A 23,273-nucleotide genomic window follows, 5' to 3' on the forward strand; every position below is an offset into this window, starting at 1 on the left:
CCTCAGCAGGATATCTGAGAAGGCTCTTGATCGAGGAGTTTTTAAGTGTTTAGAAAGGAGCTCGGGCCATTGTGTAAGAACATAATCTCCGCCCTATAGGAGGCTAGATATCTATTTCAGGGTCTAATCCATGTAGTATTCATGCAGTGCCCGTGTAGGGCCATGTGCCTTTGAGCCAGTGTCCTTCCCGGTCCTGCTCGGGGGAGGTCTCTGACAGCCAAAGAACACCTGGCAGATATTTTTGGAAGATCCCTGAAGGGTGTGACTCCGTGGGCTCTATTTTGGGCTTCTTGACTCCATTGGTTGATTTATTGCCTAATAGAAGCTTAACTCTTGTTTTATTTGTTTTGTTTTTGTGATGTTTCCCCTCTGAGGAGGCGATCCTCGCTGCCAGTAGGGAAAAGAGGTGGTGAAGACATAGCTGCTGGGTGTCACATAGGAGAGGCGGGAAGGGCTCAGCGGTCCGGGGCGTCTTCCAGGGGGCCCGGCTGATGCCTGTGATTGAAGTCAGGAAGTCTGTCTGGCGGCTTTTATTTGAAAGGCTCTGGAAGTTTAATAGACTCTGAGTGACAGGAAACGAAGCAAGCAAGGAGATTTAATAAACGGAGTCTAAAGCACAGAGAGGAGTACAAGAGTGTCCACACCGGTGTGGAGGGTCTTCTGAAGGGTGAAGCCAACCCCACGGGGATTTGGAGGAAGCTTTTGAACTGAGATGGGGTCCGACACTGTTTTTGGAAGGAGCTTGGATCAGAGATGGGTCTGGACATTGGGAAGGTGCACCGGTTAAAGAACTGGACATCAGAGAGCGCACCGACGACAGCAGACCTCTTTCTCTGTAGGAAAGGCAGGGTGTGCTAGAACAGTCTCTCACAGAGGCAGAGAGGCTGGTTCTGCAGGGACACAGAGGCGGTTCTGCCCAGTAGCCAGTCCAACGGAAACGTGATTATAAACCTATGTCAGAGGGAGACGCTGGGGTCTCAGAGTGAGCGAGGGCCTGGGGAGAAAGGTCCGGTTTTAGAACTCAGTCGTGCATGCACAGAGCTGGGTATTTAATGGTGTGGCGTGGGCCTGACACACCTCGTACTGCAGTGTGTCTGCCTGGGCTGTCTCTGCGGTGAGAGTGACAGGGACACGGGGCTGCACAGTGTCCTGTGCCATCACGGAGACTGCCCAGTGTCTGGAGAGAGAACCCTGGTGTGACGATTGGTCTTATTTCATTTTAACATGGATTTCGTCTGTGCTTTTTAATTGTCATGGTGTTTCTTTTTCCTATCAAACAGGACTGAGAGAAGTTGAGGCATTAGTAGAATGTATCACTTTGTATGTGGTTTTTCTCCCCTGGAAGGCGCAGGTAGTAAGCTCTCTCATCTTTTTACTATAGTTTTATATATATTGAAAGGAGACACTATAGAGACAGAGTCTAAGGAACTCCAATGTAGGTTCTGTGCCATTAAGGTTAGAGAAGCAATAAGAAGTAGAAATGTGCTGGGCATCATGGTGCTCACCTGTAATCCCAGCACTTGGGAGGCTGAGTCAGGAGGATTGCTGCAAGTTCAAGCCCAGCCTGGGCTACATAGTGAGTTCAAGGCCAGCCTGAACTACATAGAGATCCTGTCTCAAAAAAGAAAGGAGAGGAGAGGACAGGGCAGGACAGAAAAGGGCTATAACTTGGCTCACAGCCTGATAGTTTTGTTCTGAGGGAGTATTTTTTAACTGAAAGACTGAAGCCTAGGTGCGCCTCCAACTTCGTGTCTCGAAGAAGGTAGGAGGGCCAGGCACAGGTGTAGAAGAAGGTCAGAGGTGCTTTCTTTGGGTCTAGGGGCCAAAGGAGCCTCTGTTTTTGAGGATGCATTTTAAAGGGGTGATGAGAGCTGAGACTGAGCTTTTTATATTTTGAACGATGTCGAAGGGAGAGAAGGCATTTGGGGCTTTTTTTATTGAAGCATTTTCAGCCACGGTGCGTCTTGGCCACCTGCGAGGTCCTAGCTGTTAGTGAGTGCAAACGCAGACTGAGAGGGGGTGAGGCTGTCAGACTGGTCTCTCTGAGCAGCGTGTTCTTGGTGCTTTCTGTGTCTCAGAAATCCTTCAGTTGTGAGCAGAAGTTGGACTTTTTATCTAAAAGAAACTGAAATATCTCTGTAGATAAAACTGGAGATTGACTGTTAGACCTTCTGACACATGCTGAAGGGCAGTTGAGGCTAAAGTGAGGCAGGGCCCCAGCAGCCGCAAAACCAGGTATAGTAATCATCTAAGCATTTGGGGGGCCTATTGGCATCAACCCTGCACTCAAGGTGGAGGTCTCAACTAGACCTAGGAGGTCATCTGGCTCTCGTGCTGTCACTTTCATGTTTCCCTGACTTTATTTTTTACCTAAGAAGACAGAAAATACTGTGGAATGGTGGTGTCCCTCATTTTTGTATCTCTAACAGAGGAGACCATAAAGAAGGGCCACTGCTGACAGTGAGGTTAGAGGGGGGAGCGGGGACCGGGTCAGGAGTGGCTGAGGGTTTGAGAGTCAGCGCTGTACCTCTTTAGCCACCTTGCAGCGACAGGATCTGTTGAAGGTGGGACCTAGGCTCAACCAACCCAACAGAAGCAAAAGCTTATAATAACAACATGTGTGTTTTCTTTGATGAGCTTTGTCTCCTTTAAACCTTTTGACATATTTGGACCTCCTAGTTTTGCCACTGTCTTTTCCTTTTTCCATCTTGGTAAGGCAAAATCTTACGCCATCAAATTTTCTCACACCAAAAACATATCTTTAGACTTTTAACTTTTTAATATTTTCTTCTCTGTCTTTTGTTTTGTTTTGTTTTGTTTTTCTCCGGTACCAGGAACCGAACTCATGACCTTGCGCTTGCCAGGCAGGTGCTTTTGCTGCTGAGCTAAATCTCCAGCCCCTTCTTCTCTGTCTTTTTTATTGGTGTTTCCTTTTGTTTTGTTCGTAAGAAGCTCAGTAGCTGCTTGGATTTTAAAATGCCACTAGTCCTGTAGCAGGAAATGCATCCCTCCCCCCCAAGCCAGTGTACATCAGTTTGTTAGTTGCCCAGGTGGTGGTTCCTGTCCCAGTTCCAGCTGCTCCTGTCTCTTAGACATAGCTGGTCACTGTGATGCACATGGTATAAACCAATCCCCAATTGACAGGCCGTTCTGCCCCTGTACTTCCTGCTTGCTTATCCCATATAAGCCCTAGACCACCAGAGATCGGGGCCTGATGTTTTGGGCATGATCCCGATCCATGCCCGTCAAGGTACATAAATCTGCCTCCAAACCCTGGGTGTCATTTCGGTGTTTCTGTTTGCTGTTGCAGTACTCTTTTGAGGGGAGGGGATCTCAGAATGAATTTATTGATGTTTAGGATGGGCTGACCAACAAACTTCTAAGAGACCTTGAGTAGCGTCCTGATCTTAGCTCAAGTAGAAAGGAACGAAAGAGCAAGCTGACCCGGTAATTGCAGTTTAAGAACTGTCCCCGTGCACAAGTACTATTTTGAGCATGCCAATTAGAGAAAAATATCAATTTAAATTGAGAGCCACAAGTAAATTTATCAATCAGCCAAGATGTGCCCCAGTGGGCTTTTGTTAACACCTCAAATTTGTTAGGGAGGCTTGCGCCCCGCTCCCATCTTCCCCTGCTGTCCCTAGTACTTTATATATTGTTTAAGAGCCACTTTTCTCATCCGGTATCCAGCTTTGTAAGTCCCTCGTGGGACCTCAGAGAGAAAACATGCATAGCCTGTGTTGAAAGGCACCAGTATGTGTGACATCCAAGAGCATGCGAGGCAATTTAGCAGTGGGAAGAGAGGACGGAGAAGAGTTTGAGTGACAGGAAGAATATAACTCAGAGAGGAAACAAGGGACTATAGGCAAGACACGCCCCCCAGAGCTAAGAAGCAGGCAGCACAAGACATTCAGGGTATAGGAAAAATTATGTAACACAGACATTTTATCCTTCTGTTGTATAAACATAAAACATAAACCCAGAAGATGTGTGGGGGTTGTCTTGAGGCCAGTGGAGCCTACTCTGCTCCACCCCATGACTGAGTTATCCTTTCACAGGAGTCTTTGAGGTGCTAGCTTCCCTAATGGCTTTTCACTGTCTGAATGGTACCCACAAGAGTGCAACCACACAATTAAGATGAGACAACAGACATAGGGTCTTTCTTACCTCTCGGCTCAGCTCGTCAGGAAAGGAGTCCTGCTGGAGAAAGGCCATGTGTGCCCTCGAGTGCCTGTGGTGAGTTAAAGGAGCAACGTGTCCAAGGGTGCTCACCGTGGAGGATCAAGAGCCCCCAGGACACAGATCTCCCCCTCATCAGCAGAAGGATCAAATCGGAAAGGAAAACTGTGGGGAGACTGGGCAGACATCCCCCCATTCGCGTTAGGGACGGATCAGCTGTCTGCATCCGAGAAACCTGTTCCCCGAGTCTTCACGGTCAGTGAACAAGCTAACCTCTTTTAAATGGTCAACAGATCTTTGAGCAGAAAGCCACAGAGTGAAAGCGAAGGGTGTAGGAAAGTGTAGGCTTCACAACCTCCTCGTGGAATCCTGGATGAGCCCCCGGATATGACAGCGGGATGCCTGGGTGCTGGCCCATGGCCATGAAGAAGAATGAGACGGTAGACAGAGGAGGTGGGGTACAGGCCTGGACGCAGCACTCCCGCAAGCCAAGAGGGTCCACAGCAGGATATCCGGGAAGGGCGTTTGTCCAGGAGTTTTTAAGAGGTTAGATGTTCAGGCTGTGTGTAAGCAACATAATCTCTACCCTACAGGAGACTATATATTTTTTAGGGTCCAACCTATTCAGTGTTCGCTATGGCAGAGCCGTGTGCCCTGCCTGATCGTGCTCTTGTGGGGGGTCCCTGACAGCCAAGGGATCCCGACAGATTTTCTGTAGGATCCTTGGAGATTCGTGACTCAGCAGGCTCTATGTCGGGCTTCCAGACTCCATGTGGGGGCTTCTGTCCTTGCTGTCTAACAGAATCCTAAGTCCTGTTTTATTAATTCCTGCTACGCTGCTACAATTAAAATATTAGAAGATTTCCTTCCTACCTTCAAGTTTTTCTGTGCAAGTTTTTTCTTACGTTGTGTTTTGTTTCACTTTGTGTGTGTGTGTGTGTGTGTGTGTGTGTGTGTAACTGGGAATCAGACCCAGGGCCTTGTGCATGCTTTGCCACTTAGCTACCCCTCCTCCCAGCCTAATGTGAAACATAGTCTGAAAATTTGTCCTACATGAGAATCTAGACCCACTTTGCATCACAGATCCCAGAAGAGACACAGCAAGTATGTATTGCACATCACTTCAGAGGTCGGGGAAAGACACTGAGAGGCTGAAGAGGAGGGCAGGCACTCTTGCAAATCTTCCTCGATAACTATGTGATCTCTTTTGGGCGGGGCCCTAGTTAATATTTGAGGACAGGTATTTTTCACTTTGACATTCGGTAGCTGTTGAGTCAGATGTGTTTGTTCCCTGTCATTGTTGTAACAAGTCACCAAAATTTGGTGGCTTCCAGAAGCACAGCTTGACTATCGTCTCGGTGTCTGGATCAGAAGTTCAGCAGAGTCGCATGTGCTGATGCGGAGATGGCCGCTTTCTTTTTTGAGTCTCTAGGAGTGAATCTGCTTCCCTGAGTTTTCCAACTTAAAAAAGACACTCACATTCCTTGGCTGATGGCCTGCTCCTCCAGCTTCCAAGCCAGCGACAGGGGCTGAAATCCTCACATCCTGTTGGTCTTGCCTTTCCTCATGCTTCTCTGCCACTTATCAGGGCCCTTGGGATTATACTGGGCCCACCCAAGAAGCCAAGATGAGTCATCTGCACCCTGACCCCCATTCGCCATAAATCCCCAAATTCAGAGGGTCCCAATGTGTGCATCTTTGGGGGGCCTTGGTTCTGCCTGCCACACAGAGTTCGAGCATTCTGAGAATTGTATTCCAGACAGATACTTTCCTTATCTCTGTCCCCTTTTCATTCTTATCTGATTCTCAACCTACTGCTTACTGAGCTCTCGGCAGCTCCAATGCCCTTTGTTTTCTGTCCCTGTCATAAATCAAACTGTACAACTTGAGGCCAAAAAAACCATTTTTTTTTCATCCTTTGATTTCCCTACTTTGTGGTAGTTCTCTAGGGCAGCATCTCAGAAACTTAGCCCCACTGGGTCTGCTGTGATCCCAGACAGCAAAGTTGCTCCATCCTCTAAACCCGCAAGGTGCTCTCTGCTGACAAGCGATGCGTGCGTGATTCAAGAGGGTGCTCCAGAACTGCGGGGTGAGACGCTAGGGTGTGCCTCAGAGGGGATCGTCTTCTTGGTCATAATGCTGCCTTCTTCAGCTAGGGATTGCTAAGGGAGCAATTTGTGTAATCACTTTAGAACAACTTTCTGATCTTTTTATCTTGAATGATGTGTCTACTACTCTTGTTAGATATCTATTTCCTTGAATCAAATGAATGTCCCGGAATTGGGCAATCCCAGCTGGTATTCTGTGTGTAACACGGGGGGAGGAGGTGTGGGGCATGAGTGACAGAAACATGAAGCAATAGCAGTCTGCCCTAATTCCACCCCAAGCCAACTTGTGTGCAGATAAGATGAGCCAGCTTGTAAAATTTTAGAGCTTTCACACTAAATACAAAGGCGCTCTTTTCCCCCAGTGCATCCTCAGAATTGTGCCCTTGGCATATGTGGTTTTTTCTCCTAAGACTTTAACTTGCTTTTATATCTAATACCTTAGTGAGTTTATCCTTATCGTTCTGCTCTGTAGCAGCCTGTTGACACATGGAGGAGCAAACACGGGAATTCTCAGCTCTCTGACTCAGGAGCAGATCTGTTGAAAGAGGAGTGACGTAACCCAGGATGAGTTGAGTGTCACTTGGACTCCTTTTGCTCACTGTCATGCCAGGGTTCCTTCTGTACACATTATCTGGCTCCAACTCACTTTGATTAACAGTTCAGTGACTACTAATTCAAATCTAATGATTCTAAGATTCTTTGCTTCGGCAAAGAGCTTTATCACCAGGTGTTTACAATCACCTGCTGTATTCGTGGATAAATCCAGAACTTGACCTTTTTATTTTTCTACACGAAACTGAGGATTAACTTGGTTTTGTAAAGTAAGGACATTGAATATCAGTGAATCAATTTGTGATTGAAACAACGAGAAAAAAAAATCCCTTCTGATATTGATATTTTCTTCCTACTGTACACACTAGTTAGTCTCTGGTTTAATTGAGCCACAAAAGATTTTTTTAAGTTTTAAAATAAATTTGTTCTATAGAATGCTGAAATGTAATTTACTTCCTCCCATTTGCAAAAGACAAAACAAAACAAAAAAAAAAACCTTATTATCCAATGCATAGTGGAGATGCAGATAGTGGAGAAGTTCCAAAGTCACATAGTGACGTTGAATGGAATGTCTTTCTTTTCTGGAATAGATTTGTATAAGTCAATAAAGGCCTTTTTGTGGTTGTTGTTACAAGTTCACTGTGGCCCAGGACCAGCTATTTATTTCTTTTTTTTTTTTTTTTTTTTGGTTTTCTTCCGGTACCAGGAATTGAACTCACGACGTTGCGCTTGCCAGGCAGGCGCTTTGCCACTGAGCTAAATCCCCAGCCCCCAGCTATTTATTTCTATTTCAGTTTCCCCTTGCCCTCCCATTGTGTAACCTTGGCTACACATAAGGTTTACAATCTTGGTGATTCAGTGAAATTGCCTGTGTGTCTTCCCACCCTCGAGGTACCAACCCCAGCGGGTGCTGTCAGGAAAAAATGACAACTAAACCACAGGGAAGGTGCCCAGCACTGTAGGTGCCTGGTAGACACTGCCCGAGCCTGCCGAGCCGTCCAGGCCCTGACCACCAGCCTGCAAAGGAAGGGACCTTTCGCCTTTGGCTATTGTGGTCGCCGGTTCCCACAGCTTCTGCTTTTCATTTCTGCACCAGGCTGCCGGTAGATTCATTTATCCAGATGTTTCCTGCTTCTTTGCACAAGAAGGACTCTGCCACATTAGCTCTCACTGCCAGGAACAAGACCTCTTTTCGGTCTCTTTCTGACCCTCGCGTCCCCGGGTCTGTCTCGCAGGCCAGCTCTTCACCCGACAGTGCAGTCACCCTCTCATATCAGAGCTCTTGCCTGAAGAATTCTCGTGCATGAGATGGTATCACTTTCTGGATTATTTTGCCGTCACCTGCCACAGGGAGGAGGCCGTCGGACGTGTGGCTTGCTTGTGTTCCCTCTCACAACGGTCGGCTTCTTCGGCATGCCCCGCTGGGAGCCACACTCCACTGCTGTGGTGGAGGATGGTTGGAGGTATATTCGCCTTCTAGGGCAGCTGTAATAAAGTACTGCAAGCCAGGGGACTTTAAACAACCCAAATGCCCAGCATGGTGGCACACGCCTGTCATCCTAACACTCGGGAGGCTGAGGCAGGAGGATTGCTGTGAGTTTGAGACCAGCTTTGGCTACATAGTGAGTTCATGGCCACCCTGACCTACACAAGACACTGTCTCAAAAATATCAGAAATAAATAAATACATGCATACATACATTACATGCATACATACTTACATACATACTTATGAAGTTATTCTCTTGCAGTTTTGAAGGCTGGATGATCCACACAAAGGTGCCAGCAAGGAAGAATCTTCCTTGCCTCTTCCTGGCTTCCGGTGGTTGTCAGCAAAGCTCAGAGCTCCTTCACCAGGAGCTGGATTGGTCCAGTTCCTGCCTCTGTCTTCCCAAGGCTGGCCTCCCTCTGCGTGTGTCCCTGTATTTCTGTTTGCTCTTGGTACAAAGATCCAAGTCACTGGAGTAGGACCCGCACTGCACCAGTACAATCTCATCTTCCTAATTACATCAGCAAACAAGGTCACATTCTGAGGCTCCTGGGGACCTGAGTCTTTTGGGGGACACTGTTCAACCCAGGACAGGGACATCGCTGAATTAACTTCTTGAATAAATTGATACTGTCTCACAAGGCTAAGTGTTTAGGTTCATGTCCCCTGCTCCAAGGCACCACTAAATGCCAACACAGGGGTACTTACTAGGGCACAAATACCTGCAAAAGGTGGTGCCTGTGGCTGCTAGCCTGGGCAACAACTACAGTCTGCTCAGAAAGAAAAGATACTTCTCTTTGGGAAGCTCTGCAAGGGCCGGGGATATAGCTCAGCGGCACAAGCACCTGCCGGGCAAGTGCAAGGTCCTGAGTTCGATTCCTGAGACCCAGAAAAAAAAAAGGAAAGCTCTGCAAGGCCTCCTGGGTCCTGCTGGGGGAGTCTCTCTGCCTCTTTCCTTTGGGGGCTGGGAGGCCTCCCCACAGGCAAAAGTCCTGCTCTTAATAAACTGCGTGTGGGGGGCCTGGGGAGGGATTCGGGGCTCTTGCCTGTGCGCTCTACCCCTGTGTGCCAGGCACGCCCGTCTGCCTGCTGTGCCCTCCTCTCACCCGTGTTGCCGCTTCCCTCCCTCCCTCGGTGCCTTCTCCTCTTCCTCGTCTCTCCAGGTGACTCACCTTCTTCCTAGCTCTCCTCCCTCCTTATTTATTCTACAACCTGCCCTCTCATAAAGCATGTCAGGCCTGCAGCTCCTGCTGGTCGCTGCCTCATTGTCACGTTGGTCATATTCTTAGTCACGGAAGGATCACACTGGCCCCCTGACATGCTGCTTTTACCCCGGGGCCTTGGTCAGCTACCGAGTCCTCTCTGGATCACGTTCTTTGCTCAGGTGCCTGCCAGGGTGCAAACAGCTCTGCCGTGGCTGGGTTAGAAGGAAGCCCAGAGGTGATAAAGCACGAAATCAGTCCTTCCTGAGGTCTCAGGGCTGTGGTCACAGCTGCTTCCTCTACAACAGCCTGTGACACCGGGGGACACCTAACCAACCTCCCCACATTAGCGAGTGTGTGCCTGGACTTGCTCCCCACCCATCACTGCGGACACGTCATTCTGAACGCAGAATTGCTGTGAAAGCTACGTGAGGAGTGGATGTGTCCACACTGGCCAAGTGGGCTTTTCGGAGCAGCTTCACCTAAAATACATTCATCCACCTGTTACAGAGTGCGGCTGAGGATGCTGACACTGTCTCCTGGGGGAGAAATCGCTCATACGCCTTACTGACAGCAATTGCTGTACTTTCCCTGGGCGAGCGGTTTGTGCATGTCTCCGGACATAATGGATCATATAATTCACCCTCTTTCCCTCTGTAGTGCCTATAAGGTCAGAGCTATCTGCTGTTGAGTTTACGAGACTTTAGCAAATGGATTTTATGTACAACTCGATCTTAATTCACTTCGTTTTTCTTCATCCTAATTTCTCAGTGACTTTCTGTCTGCCCAAATGCATATTTTTGTCATATATCTCAACATTGTGAATAAAGTGGAGTCTAAGTATCTTTAAAAATAAAAACTACCAAAAACATTTGTTCATGTGGTGGATATTAAGTCCCACTTCTACTGGTTTCCTTGGCTAAAACACATTTCCTGTGCTACTAACACCAATGATATTGAATACAGTAGATTTAAAGGTGAAAGTGGTGGCCTGGCTTGGTGGCCCACGCCTGTGATCCCAGCACTCAGGAGGCTGAGGCAGGAGGATCAGTGCAAGTTCGAGGCCAACCTGGGCTACATAGTGAGACCCTGTCTCAAAAAAACAGATAAATCAATGTGAAAGTGATGTCTGAGGCCTAAGGTGATGATGTGGGAGTGGGTCCTCAGGGCAGACACGTGAGACCCCCAAGGGTCCTCATGAGCTGCCCACCTTTCTTCCGTGGAGCAGAATCAGACCAAGCTCCAGTCACACAGAGGAAGCCCTGCACCCTTGGGGAATAAGGCTCAGCGCTGGGGGCTGTGCGTTCCTCAGTGAGGGTTTCACGGTGAATTTTACAAAGCAAAGGGAGAAAAGTAACCCAGAAAAATCTCCAACAAGCACCATAGAAATGGCTATTGTATATTTCTCTTGGTGTCTGTGTTTTAGAATTTCAGAAGTATATTCAATGCTTTCTTAAAAAGACAATGAGTTTGTTCAGTATCTAAACAACAGACCACAAAAATATCGAGTTATGAACCATGTACAGAGTTCTAGTATTTTACTCTCAGAAATCATACAGCTTTTTCTCCTTGGGTGATGTGATTCGTGCGGATAAATGCTTGACTAACTGCTGTAAGTGATCTAATTCTGTCAAGAGACAAATATCAGATAAGACACTGTGCTTTAGTCCGCGTCACTGCACCAGCCCTGGGACAGAGCAGGAAGTCGGGTCCTTTCTCTCGGCCACAGCAGACGCGGAAGCCGGGCTGGCTGGAGGAGGCAGAGGCACGCTGTGTGTGCCTGGAGCCAAGAAGATGTTATTTGAAAGCTGTCGTTTGGGATTATTTTTCACTGTACACTCACTGTGAAAAACAGAGTTAGCTCTAACTAGCCTGTCTCTTTCTAAATCTCTTGTTCTCAAGTTCTCATGTACCTGAAGCCGACGTTAGTATAAGGATGGAATACGGATTATCATAGGTCTATATTGCAGTAAAAATTCTGTCTCGCTTGAATATAATTTCAAAAGTTCATTTCTTGCCTTTTGAAATAGACAGTCTGCCAGGCATGGTGGCACACACTTATAATCCCAGCACTCTGGAGGCTGAGGCAGGAGGATCACGGCAAGTTTGAGGCCAGCTTGGGCTACAAAGTAAATTCAAGGCCAGCCTGAACTGCACAGTGAGACCCTGCCTCAAAAAAAAAAAAAAAAAAAAAACCTGAAATAGACTGTCGAAACCGAAAGTGTGAATAAGGACCAAAATGTATGATAGGTGTTGTGAAATAGGGAAAAAATGTTCAAATGGGGTGGGGAACAAGGAAGAGGAGAGGGGAAAAGGAAAGAAGGAAAAAGAAAAGAATGAGAGAAGGAAAAACTGGAAACAAAGCATTTGTAAATAGGGAAGGGAGAAAGGGTTGAAGGGAGGGTAGGGGAATGGGGGAAAAAAGAAACAAGTTATAACGTGTACAGGTACAAATTCTCTATGATGAGTGTGATCATTATATATACCTAAAATGTACCAATACGATCTGATTGGAAGAAAATAAAATAAAATCTAAGAACGTTGTTTCAAAAAAAAAAACAAAGGGGCTGGGGATTTAGCTCCACGGCATAGCGCCTGCCTGGCAAGCTCAAGGCTGTGAGTTTGATTCCCAGTACTGGAGGAAAAAAAAAGAACATTGTTTCCATCAAAAAAATAAAATAAAATAAAATAGACTGGGATCAAGTTCAAAAAAAAAAAAAGAGAGAAAACAGAATCCTGCTAACTAAACAGTGTTATAAGACAAATACCTGTTTCCAGAGTACCAATACCTTTTCATTTTGGTTTTGTTTTGTTTTGTTTTTTTAAGACAGTCTCACTAAATTGCCCAGGCTGGCTTCCAACTCTCAATCCTCCTGCCTCGGCCTCCAGAGTGCTGGGGTTACAGCCGTGCACTGCCACTAGTTCAAGCATCTCTCACACCCTTTATGTCCATTCCCCCAGAGCTGGACTTATTTCCTTACCCAGCTGAATGGCGCCACGATCAGTGGGGCTCACGACCCTCTAATTTGATTAGTCACAGATTAGCCTGAGCAGCCCTTGTAGAACAATCTCGAATAAGCCTGCTTCATAGTTTGGAAACAGACCCCTCGGTTCTTTCTCCAGCAAGTGACTCATCAGCTTCTTCCTTTATGTCTCTGTGTTTCCAAAAGGGTGATATCGAAAAGCTGGGCAAGCTGTTGATGGACAGCCCGTTCAGCGTCTGGACGATTCACAGGGAGCGTCACAAAGTGAAGGATTTGATTAGATTTAAGCCCAGCCAAAGGCAGATCTACCTGTTCGAACGGGGAATCGTGTTCTGTAAGATTCGAATGGAGCCTGGTGACCAAGGGCTATCTCCTCGCTACAGCTTTAAGAAGTGCCTGAAGGTGAGGGGGGCGGTGGCACATCCTCGGAGTCACCGTGACACTCTGGGGTGGGAAGATTGTTATCGTGATTTTGCAGAGGAGGAAACCAAAATTGAGGTGACGCAAACCTGCCAAATGCTCTGCAGCAGAGCTAGAATACACACCCAGGTCCGACCCAAACGCAGGACCGTAGCCAGTCCCTGCACAGAGCCAGCTTGGTACTGAGTGGAGAAAAGGGACCCTACGGTAGCCTTACTGGACAAACTAGTTAGTAAAAGACCCTCTCTCCTCCAGGCGGCGGGGGAAAGAGTTTGGTGATGAGAGCCCAAGCTAGATTTCATTCTAGACTTTCCTTCTCAACTGCACACCCCCCAGCTTGAGCGATGCTTCTTTTTTTATGAATGCCTGTGATGAAACATTTTAAATGTTATTAATGCATGTTTGCGGTGCCTAATGATTACATTCATCTTGCGGGCTGGTACGTGTACCTGACACATCTCAATCCTTCTTATTTCCCCTTCCCCTCCCTTCTCCCTCCCTTCATCTCCTTCCCACCTGCAAAAGATCTGTTGCCCTGGTTCTTATTATCTGTCTTTTATTTTTCTCTCTAAGTGTTTTCTTCAAACGCACATCTTTGTGTGTAAGGGTAGGCAGCATCCTGACCTTGACCCTAGGGCTCCACAAACCCACGTCCACACCTTGCTTCTCGCCTGAACAGGAAATGTTTCATAGCCGGCTCTCTCCCTCTCTCTCTCTTTCTCACACACACACACACACACACACACACATGCTCACAACTTATTAAGACCACTGATTTATTTGTAGTTGCATTTGTTTGCATTTCTCAGTGGACATTCGTTCATTTACCGTTAGAGATTTGTACCATAGGTGTTAAAAGGCAGATGCCCTCTTAGTTTAATGACTGCAGACTACAGGGAAGCATATCCCCGTCTCCTTCCAAAACAGACGGGACAGATGACGCCGTGCCACACTGTGTTTTCTGCCGCCTTGGGCCAGTATGGGAGGAAAACAAAACACTTGGAAGATGGAAGAGGCCTGTCAGGGTAGCAAAGATTTTAACATCAAAAAACGGTGGCGTAGAACATTTCTCTTCTTTCTTTACAATAGCTGGTGACACTTTCAATTCACCATCTTGGAAGGGGGAGCAATAAGAAGTTTGAAATTGCCAACCAAAACGGACTAGAGAAATACATCCTGCAGGTGAGACTCACGCTGTCCCCCTCGGCGTCCCCACCTCGTCCCCTGTTGTGTTCCTGTCACTTGACAAGGAAATTCTGTCTCATTGCCCTGAAGGTCACTCAGAGAATGACAGCCCCGGGCAACTAATACTCAAGGTGATGCGATTCTCATGGTATTTTCTTCTCTGCAATTGCAGGCGCCTTCAAAAGAAATCAGAGATTGCTGGTTTTCAGAAATAAGTAAATTATTGGTGGAACAACAAAACAATATTAAAGGTAGGTGACCGCAGCTGACTTCAGTCTGAAAAGCTACACTGGCTCCAGTTTCATAGTGGGTGTGTGCACTGAGGGTGTGTTCAAGAATGTTTGCCAGGAAACAAAACCGTGTCCACATTTTCACGGTCCCTGGAAACACTGGAGCTTGCTTTAAATGGAGTGTGTGTGTGTGTGTGTGTGTGTGTGTGTGTGTGTGTGTGTGTGTTTGGGTAGTTGTATGTGGTTGTATTGGCATGAACCTTTTGGTTGTATTCCCTGCACACCTAATTGCCAACATCAGCTTCTTAATCAAGCATACGACTCAGTGGGTTTTCACCTGTTCACAAAGTTGTGTAATCATCACCAATCTAGTTCTAATTCTAACTCTGGGACAGTCTTATGCTCTCCCCCCTAAGAAATGCTGCACCAACTAGCGATCATCCCCATCTTTCCCCTTCTCTCTCTAGCAACCACTGTTCTACTTTTTGTCACTACTGGATTTACTTACTGTAGACATTTTATGTAAATGGAATCTGACAAGATGTCGTTCTTTCTATGGAATGCTTTCACTTAGCATAATTTTTCAAGTTTCACCATGTTTCTCATGTGTCAGTAGGCCGTTCCTTGGAATGGGTAAATTAAAGCCTGGTACACGGATGGACCATTGTTATAGTCTATTTGGTGCTGCTAGAGCGGGTCACAGACTGAGCTGTTTATAGCGCAGGGAAATGCACTGGCTCACAGCCCTAGCGACTGGGAAGCCCAAGGTCAGGGGGCTGCACCTCTGCGGGTCTTCTCTGAAGCATCTCACAGAAGAAAAAGAAGGGGAAGAGAGGGAGGAGGGGGAGGAAGGAGGGAGATAGAGGGAGAGCACTACGCTCACGTGCGGGCCTGTGAGAAGGCGCAGGAGTCCGGACATCTCCCGTTGGCCGTCAGGTTTCCGGTCCATGCACACTGGGGGATGTATTCAGATTAAAGAATCCATATTTATGCATTCATGGATTGATGAGCATTTGGGTTGTTTCCATTTTTCGGATATTGTAAATAACGGTGCTGTAGATATTGGCCTACGAGTTTTTTTGTGTGAACCTTCATTCCTAATTTTTCTGGGTATGAAGTGGAGTTGCCGGACCCCATGGTAACCCGAGTTCATGTTCTGAGGGACTTCTACATTGTTTCCCAAAGCCGTAGCACCATTTCAAATTCACGTCAGCAATGTGTGCAGGTTCCGGCTTCTCTACTTCCTCACTAACACTTGTTATTGTCCATTATTAATATTATTATCTTTTGCCACCCTAGAAAGTGTGAAGCAGCCCCCCGCTGCAGCGCTGACTCACGTTTCCCTCGGAACCAGCCCCATCGAGCATCTTTTCATAACTGGCAAAACTCTGTGTCCTTTGCATTTTAAAAACTTTTCATTAGTACATATTTGTAGTACATACTGATTACAATTGTCATGGGGAGTTGGTCCATGCACACAGATTAACGTGTCTTTTATGGTTGGCTTGTAAGGGTTATTTATGTATTCTGGATGCTAGAACTCTTGTCAAATATAATTTGCAAGTATTTTTTCCCATTGCATGCATTGTTTTTGCTTTCTTGATAGTGTCCTTTGAAGCACAACAGGTTTTTATTTTGACAAAATCTATTTTATACTTTGCTTTCTCGGTGTTTTGTTTGTATTTGGTTTTTTTTTGTTTTGTTTTTCTTCCAGTACCAGGAATTGAACTCACAACCTTGTGCTTGCCAGGCAGGCGCTTTGCCACTGAGCTAAATCCCCAGCCCTGGTTTCTTGTGTTTTGGGTAGCCAAAAAACTGTTACCTCATCCAAGGTCATGAAGATTTACAACCATATTTTCTTCTAATAATATGTAGTGTTAACTCTTACAGTTGGAGCTTTGCTGCAGTTGGTTTTTCTGCGCTGCATTTTGAATTGATTCTTTCAGGTTAGTTTCAGCACCTTTGTAGCCTGCTAGTTCCCCCAACGCTGCCCTCTACAAGGGAGGGGGAGTTAGGACCAGGACAAGTTAAAATACCGCAAAACACACTACCCGTTCCGATAGTAAACCATTTTTCTTGAATCAGTGCTGTCCAGATGGCTGTCAGCCTTCATTTAATTTCCAGTGTTTTGAGGGAAAAAATTGCTTCTGACAATTTTCCCAGTTTTTACCCATATTTTCATGGAAAAGAGATTTTTTAATGTGGCTTTTTCTCCACCATTTCAGTCAATGTCCCTCACTTTTAATAATTAAAAGTCACCTTCAAATAAGATTTTCTCTTTCACATTTAGTTGTTGTTGTTTTTTTTTAATTGATCCTCATAACCGCAGCGATGTGTGCTGGGAAAATTCACACCAAGTTCCATCTGCGAATTTTAACATTCCCTGCAGACAATGTCACCAGGGTAAGAAATGCCAGTCTCGTGTGGAAGCCTGTCTCCTATTATATTTATTGTCAGTGATTTATGTGTTTGGTAAGAAAAATTGTACCATGATGAAAAGAGAACTTTTGCCTCGGGAAATTTGTCAAGAATGTAGCACTTCACACTTTCTCTGTATCTCTTCTGGTACCAGCTGGGCCAGAGGGTGTGACAGTGGGGTTGGCAGCTGTGAGGGCGCTCAGGGCTTTTCCACCTCTTTCAAACTGGCAGAAGAGAAGCTAAGGGGCGTGGCCGGAAAACAGCAGCACCAGTTTTCTGTCCCCGAAACCAAGGGACAAAAGTTTTGGATTTAAACTACAGGCATTTTCCAGAGTAACAAGATTATCTAGTTGATTTTAATTTGTAAAAGTAAGATGGGGAAAAAAAACTGATTTGCTTTTCACTATTAATACTGTGTGAAAAAGAAAAAAGTACTGTGGGGGGGGAAGCAGTGTGTAAAATACGTGTGATGGTAATGGAGTCTGTGTGCTTTCCTGATTTAAAACAGAAAAATACAGCATCTCTAGCAGGAAAAGTCACTTGTTTTCTCCCAGGGATGACACTCTAGTCACAGAATTGTTCTAGAATTCCTAACTCCCTACATCCATTTTCTCCAAGTGTGGGTTAGGGACAAGAATGACTTGAAGGGCTCCAGAACTGTGGCATCAACATAGCTAGAATACGTATTTGGTTTATTAAGTTTTCTAAACAGGGAACTTATATTACAATTTTTTAAACAGCTTTATTGAAGTATAATGACAAAACAAAATGTACGTATTTAAAGTGTACGTTTTAGCCAGGCGTGGTGTCCCATGCCTGTAATCCCAGCACTCAGGAGGCTGAGGCAGGAGGATCGTTGTGAGTTCGAGACCAGCCTGGGCTACCAAGTGAGCTCAAGGCCAGCCTGAACTGCGTAGCAAGACCCTGTCTCAAAAAGACCAAAAAATAAAATAAAATAAAATAAAGTGTACATTTTGATCACATATATAGGGGGGCAGGAGCAGTTCTGGGGATAGAACCCAGGTCCTCACACATGCTGTGTCTCCAGCCCCTTTTAATGTCTGTACACAACGGTGAAAATATCAGCGCAGGCCAGATGCTGAACTTGTCTATCACCCCAATGGTCCCCTCATGCCACTTTGCATACCCTTCTCCTGTTCCTGCCTCATCTGTCCCAGGTGATCACAGATCCACTTCCTGTCACTGTAGTCTACATTCTCTAGAATTCTACAAAGAGTACCATATTATGCATTTATGTTTTTAAATCTTGGTTCATTCACTCAGGGTGATTATGTTGAGATTCATCTACGAAGCTTTGTATGGAAAAGTGCATTCTTTTTGGCTGCCAAGTAGTATTCCATCATGTGGTTTATTTATTCATTCATTTATTTATTCATTTACCTGTGAATGAGCATTTAGTTTGTTTCCAGTGTTTGTTTCCCAATTTATTTATTCATTTACCTGTGAATGAGCATTTAGTTTGTTTCCAGTGTTTGCTTATTTTGAATAATCCCACTGTGAACATTTAAGCACAATCCGTGTGGATGTGTGTTTTCATTTTTCATGCGTAAATACCTAAGAGTGTAATGGTTAGGCCATACAACAAGTGTATGTTTTAACTTTTTAAGAAACCGCTACTTTCCAAAGTGGCTAAACCATCTTAGATTCCCACAGCAGTGTACGGCTGTGGAACTTGGCCTTGTCGATCTTTTTCATTTTCAGCCTCCTAATTAGTGTGCAACAGTCACCAAGATTTTCATTTGCTTTTCCCTTGTAACTGGTGGTTAAGTATTTTTTTGTGTGCTTCTTTCCCATCTGTGTATCTTCATGATGAAGTATCTATTCAAACCTTTGCTTATTGTGTTCTTATTATTATGTTTTGAAATTTTTTTTAATTTCTCCTAGGGATATATCTTTTATCAGATAAATGCTTTGTGAGAATATTCTTCCAGTGTTTGGCCTATCTTTTCATTTTCTTTAAAGGAACTTTTGAAGAGCCAGAAATTTTAATTTTAAATGTATGAAAGCTGGGTGTGGTGGCACACACCTGTCCTCCCAGCACTCAGGAGCACTCAGGAGCACTCAGGCAGGAGAATCGCTGGGAGTTCGAGGGCAACCTGGGCTACATAGTGAGTTCAAAGCCAGCCTGAACTGCATAGCGAGACCCTATCTCAAAAAAACAGAAAATAGGGGCTGGGAACGTAACTCAGTGACACAGCACCTACCTGGCAAGCTCAAGGTCGTGAGTTCAATTCCTGGTACCAGAAGAAAAACAGAAAAACAAAAAAAACAGAAAATAGTATAGTTTATGAAAGAAAGTTGACAGCAGTGACTCCATTTGTGATTCAGACGCCATCTTGTGCTGTGGTGGCCATTCCAGGAACTTGCTGACATGCTGGAAGAAAGTTATTTACCGCGAAGGAACATCCTGAAATTGTATACACTACACCCTTCCTAGAACAATGGTTTGGTCTGTGCTGACCTTTACTGAACCAATGAACTGTAGAAGTAAGTTTATCCTCCAACAATAATTCTTACATCTTTCCTCTTTTTCACCCTTAGAAAGATTCTCAAAAGCTCTCCCTAATGAGATACATCCTGGTTTCCTCTGGATTCTGTGCTCCTTGAATTGCAATTCTAAGACCTCCAATAAATGACTTATTGCTTAACAGATTAGATTGCCTATGACTCTTTAGGTGATGGAATCATGCTTTAGTGTCATATTGAATGTCTCTTTGTCCAAAAGGCCACAAACATTTTCTCCTGTATTTTCTGGAAGTTTTGTAGCTTAGGTTTTGCATTTGGGTCTTTAATCCATTTTGAGGGGTTTTGTTTTTGTTTTGTTTTGTTATCAATTGAACTTCAGGTTTTCTTCCATACTGATGTCTAGTTGGCCCGTCACCATCTGATGAGAGACTATTCTTTCTCCAGTTGCCAGTATGCATAAGTGCATCTATTTTTCAATGTCCTATTCTGTTCCATTGATCTATTTGCATATCTTGACATTGATCCCTCGCTATCTTGATTACTGCAGGTTTATGATGAGCTCACTAATCAGTTGCTGGAGTCCTCCAATCTTGTTCTTGCTTTTATTTTTATTTTATTTTATTCTATATTTTTTTTTGGTACTGAGAATTGAACTCACGACCTCACGCTTGCTGGGCAGGCGCTGTGCCGCTGAGCTACATCCCTGGCCCTTGTTCTTGCTTTTAAAATTGTTTTGTTATCCTACGTCCCTTACATTTCCATACACAGTTGTCCCTTGGTGTCTGTAAGGATGGGTTCCAGGACTCCCAGCAGATACCAAAATCCATGTGTAGTCGCCCTTTATAGAAAATGGCCATAGCCTGTGCATACAACCTGTGCACCTTTTTTTTTCTTGCAGTGCTAGAGATAAAAGCCAGGGCCTCATGCACGAGAGCTGAGATACACCCCCAGCCCTACACACATCCTCTTGTATACTTCAAATCATCTCTAGATTACTTTCAATACCTAATACAGTACAAACACTATGTAAATAGTTTTTACATTATATTGTTTAGGAAATAATAACAAAAGAAATCTATATAATCTATTTGTGTTCTGTAGAGATGCAAGTTCTTCCCAAATATTTTCCACTCACAGTTGGCTAAATACGTGGATATGAGACAAACACAGAGTGCCAACAATATATTTTAGAGTAAACATCAATTTCTGGAATTAAAAAAGGCTTGTTGGAGATTTGATTGGAGTTGCATAAAATCTATACATTAATTTGGTGACTCTAGATCAATTGACTTTTTTACAAGTTTTACAATATCAAATTTAAACCAAATGTGATGGCATGCGCCTGTAATCCTCGCACTCGGGAGGGTGAGGCAGGAGGATCACCACAAGTTTGCGGCCAGTTCAGGCTACAAAGTGAGTTTAAGACCACCATAAAGCACATAGCAAGACCTTGTCTCAGAAAAAAAGAAAAGAAAAGAAAAAGAAAAAGAGGCAAATTTAAATCTACAATTTAAATTCTCGTTGACCCTCCCTGGCCCGAACTGTGGGTACAGATATGTGTTTGTGGGGAGGGCATGACGTGTGTTTAGCTAACACTTCAGAGACGCACTTCCCTGGTCCTCCTCGAGACCTAGCACCATGCTCTCTAGCTTGCGAAAGGAATGTAAAATCCAGATAAGAAGAACCAGACCCCAGCCTACAGTTTAGATAAAAAGAACAACCCTACAGAACAGGAAGACAGACCCAGAGGCATCCTAACTCCTTCCTTTTACAGATACTCCAATATCTGTAAAAGATTTTTCACACAATTTATCACAGCAAAACCAGATCCCCTGAGTCTTCTGCTCCCAGCAGGGTCAGAGAAAACATCGCCATAAATAATGCAAACAGCAAGAGCTCTGAGGATTCGGAGAGGGTCCACAGTGGACAGGAGTGACTAAGCTGGAGCCAGCGCCCTGGGGAAACCCCGTGAGCTGATGAGGCCCAGGACAGGGAAGAGTGTAGGCTCAAGGGTGTCCAGGAAATGGGAGAGGTGGTGCCCAAGGCTCCGAGATCAGGACTGTCAGGGACACCAGCATGTGACATCTGTCCAGTGCTTTACAAAGCTCTGACAGATAAATATTTTCCCTCCAATTCATTCATACGCCATCTTCCTCCATCTTTCCCTTTTGGGGGTTGTTGGGCGTAATACTCTGCACTGGCCAAGTCCTGTGTGGGGACGTGGAAGTGGGAGAGGAGGATACCGGAAGCTGGTGATGGTTGCGGAGACAGAAGCCGGTGGGGTACCCAGAGGGTCTGCCAGGATCAGCTAAGGTTTGGAAAGAGAACCGGAAAGCAACCAAAAGGTGGGATACAGCACCTCCCCAAGGAAGGAGGTGGACACTGTGGCCTGGGCCACCTCCTTCCTGTGTGCCCTGATCACCTATTGCAGAAGGCCATAGCAAGGCTGTGGGGAAGCAGCAGGCCGGCCAAGGGCCCTGGGGACCTAGTATCCCCTAGTAAGATATCGGGCAAGGACCCAGTCCTGGCAGAAATTAAGGCCGCAGGTGTGGTGGTGCATGCCTGTAATCCCAGCACTCGGGAGACTGAGGCAGGAGGATCGTTTCGAGTTCGAGACCAGCCTGGGCTACAAAGTGAGCTCAAGGCCAGCCTGAACTGCATAGTGAGACCCTGTCTCAAAAAGACAAAAAAACCCGAAAAACAGAAAGTGATAGAGCAGCATCTAAGAGAGCATATTCTGTGGTGGTTTGGAGCCTGGCTGAGAGATTCATGAATAGAGTAGAAGGAAATAAAATGGAGAGGGGGAAGTAAGCCTCCAGTTCCAGGCTGCGTCTGGTTCTTTTAGGCTGTCTCAGGGAATGAGGCGCCCCTGGAGTTGAGTTCTGTTCTTATGCCCAGGGTAACACCTGCGTCAGGAATGCAATTCTTGCCGCTGTCCCAGGGAGTTATCGTCTACCCCTCAGCTGGTCACAGAGGTGGGCATTTAGTGGGCAATGTGCTTGTTCCTTAATCCAGTGCTAACAGGGCTATCAAAACTTGGATGGACCCAGAGTCCAGGCACCCCGGGGACCCAGTAGGGTGAGTGTGGAAGAAGCTAGACAGCCTACAGGACCCGGTGAGCCGGGTGGGCTGCAGGAACTTTTCCTGAATTACTGAAAAATAAGATCACGGTCAACAATTTACATGTTTTTATGGTATTCTCTCTATAGCTGTATACAAACCAATATGTAAAATCTATTTGAATTAGCTGAAATTTGAGTGCACTGCTTTGTTCTGTTGTAGACGGAGAAAATCTACAGTTTGAAGCATCTAATGGGTGAGTACTGATTTTGTTTTTTGTTTTTATTGTTAAGAAAAAAAAAAACAATTGAACATTGAACTTGCATGATTGTTTTTATAGATTTTTTCAACACCGAACTCATTACAAGTGACTTCCAATTTTTAAAAACTCAAGTTCACCCACTGCACTGCCAGACTGGGTTTATCTTTTCTAGCGCTTCCTTGTGGTGTTGTGAAACCTCCCGTCATTGCTTTTGCATCTGCCTTTCTTCCCCTTTTCCTTTCCTTTTCTTTTTTCTCTTCTTTTCTCTTCTTTTAGCTTCCATTTTTTAAAAATTTATTTTAGAAATAAAAGAAAGAAAACATATTAACAAACAGACATCCATTTACAAAGTAGCATAAGAATAATACAGGCAATACTGAATTACAGACAAAGTGGTAGGAAATTAACAATGGTTGTTGTATTACGTATTGATATCTTCAAAGTGGCTTCTCAGGAAAATAAATACAGACATGCAAGATTGATCAAATAAGTAATCATTAACTGTTCCTTTCAGTAAAGCGATAAAAGTCAGTAGTATAACTATGCTAGCTATCCTGTATATACATACATACATAATTTCCCCTTCTTTCTTTTCTCTTTTTCCTCATCCCAGTTGCTCTTTACTTTTGAGCAGTTTCCTTTCGTTTCACAATGTCTATCATACCTCCTAATTTTTATTCACTCTTTCAGGTTCTTA

General features: G+C 45.1%; 1 protein-coding gene across 11 annotated transcripts in view; it reads left to right on the plus strand.

Annotated features, from left to right (window-relative positions):
* Mcf2l2 (MCF.2 cell line derived transforming sequence-like 2) overlaps window positions 1-23,273 on the plus strand; it is a 223,572-nt gene that overhangs the window by 186,410 nt on the left and 13,889 nt on the right. For all 11 annotated transcript variants that reach the window (XM_013513459.1, XM_013513464.1, XM_013513458.1 and 8 more), the window contains 4 exons: window positions 12,701-12,916; window positions 14,024-14,116; window positions 14,292-14,370; window positions 22,537-22,570. In XM_013513459.1, the coding sequence (XP_013368913.1) occupies window positions 12,701-12,916; window positions 14,024-14,116; window positions 14,292-14,370; window positions 22,537-22,570 (422 nt within the window). The remainder of the gene's footprint in view (window positions 1-12,700; window positions 12,917-14,023; window positions 14,117-14,291; window positions 14,371-22,536; window positions 22,571-23,273) is intronic.

The sequence above is a fragment of the Chinchilla lanigera genome, unplaced genomic scaffold (genome assembly GCF_000276665.1).
Source record: "Chinchilla lanigera isolate Chin_1 unplaced genomic scaffold, ChiLan1.0 scaffold00019, whole genome shotgun sequence".
In the NCBI taxonomy this organism is placed as follows: Eukaryota; Metazoa; Chordata; class Mammalia; order Rodentia; family Chinchillidae; genus Chinchilla; species Chinchilla lanigera.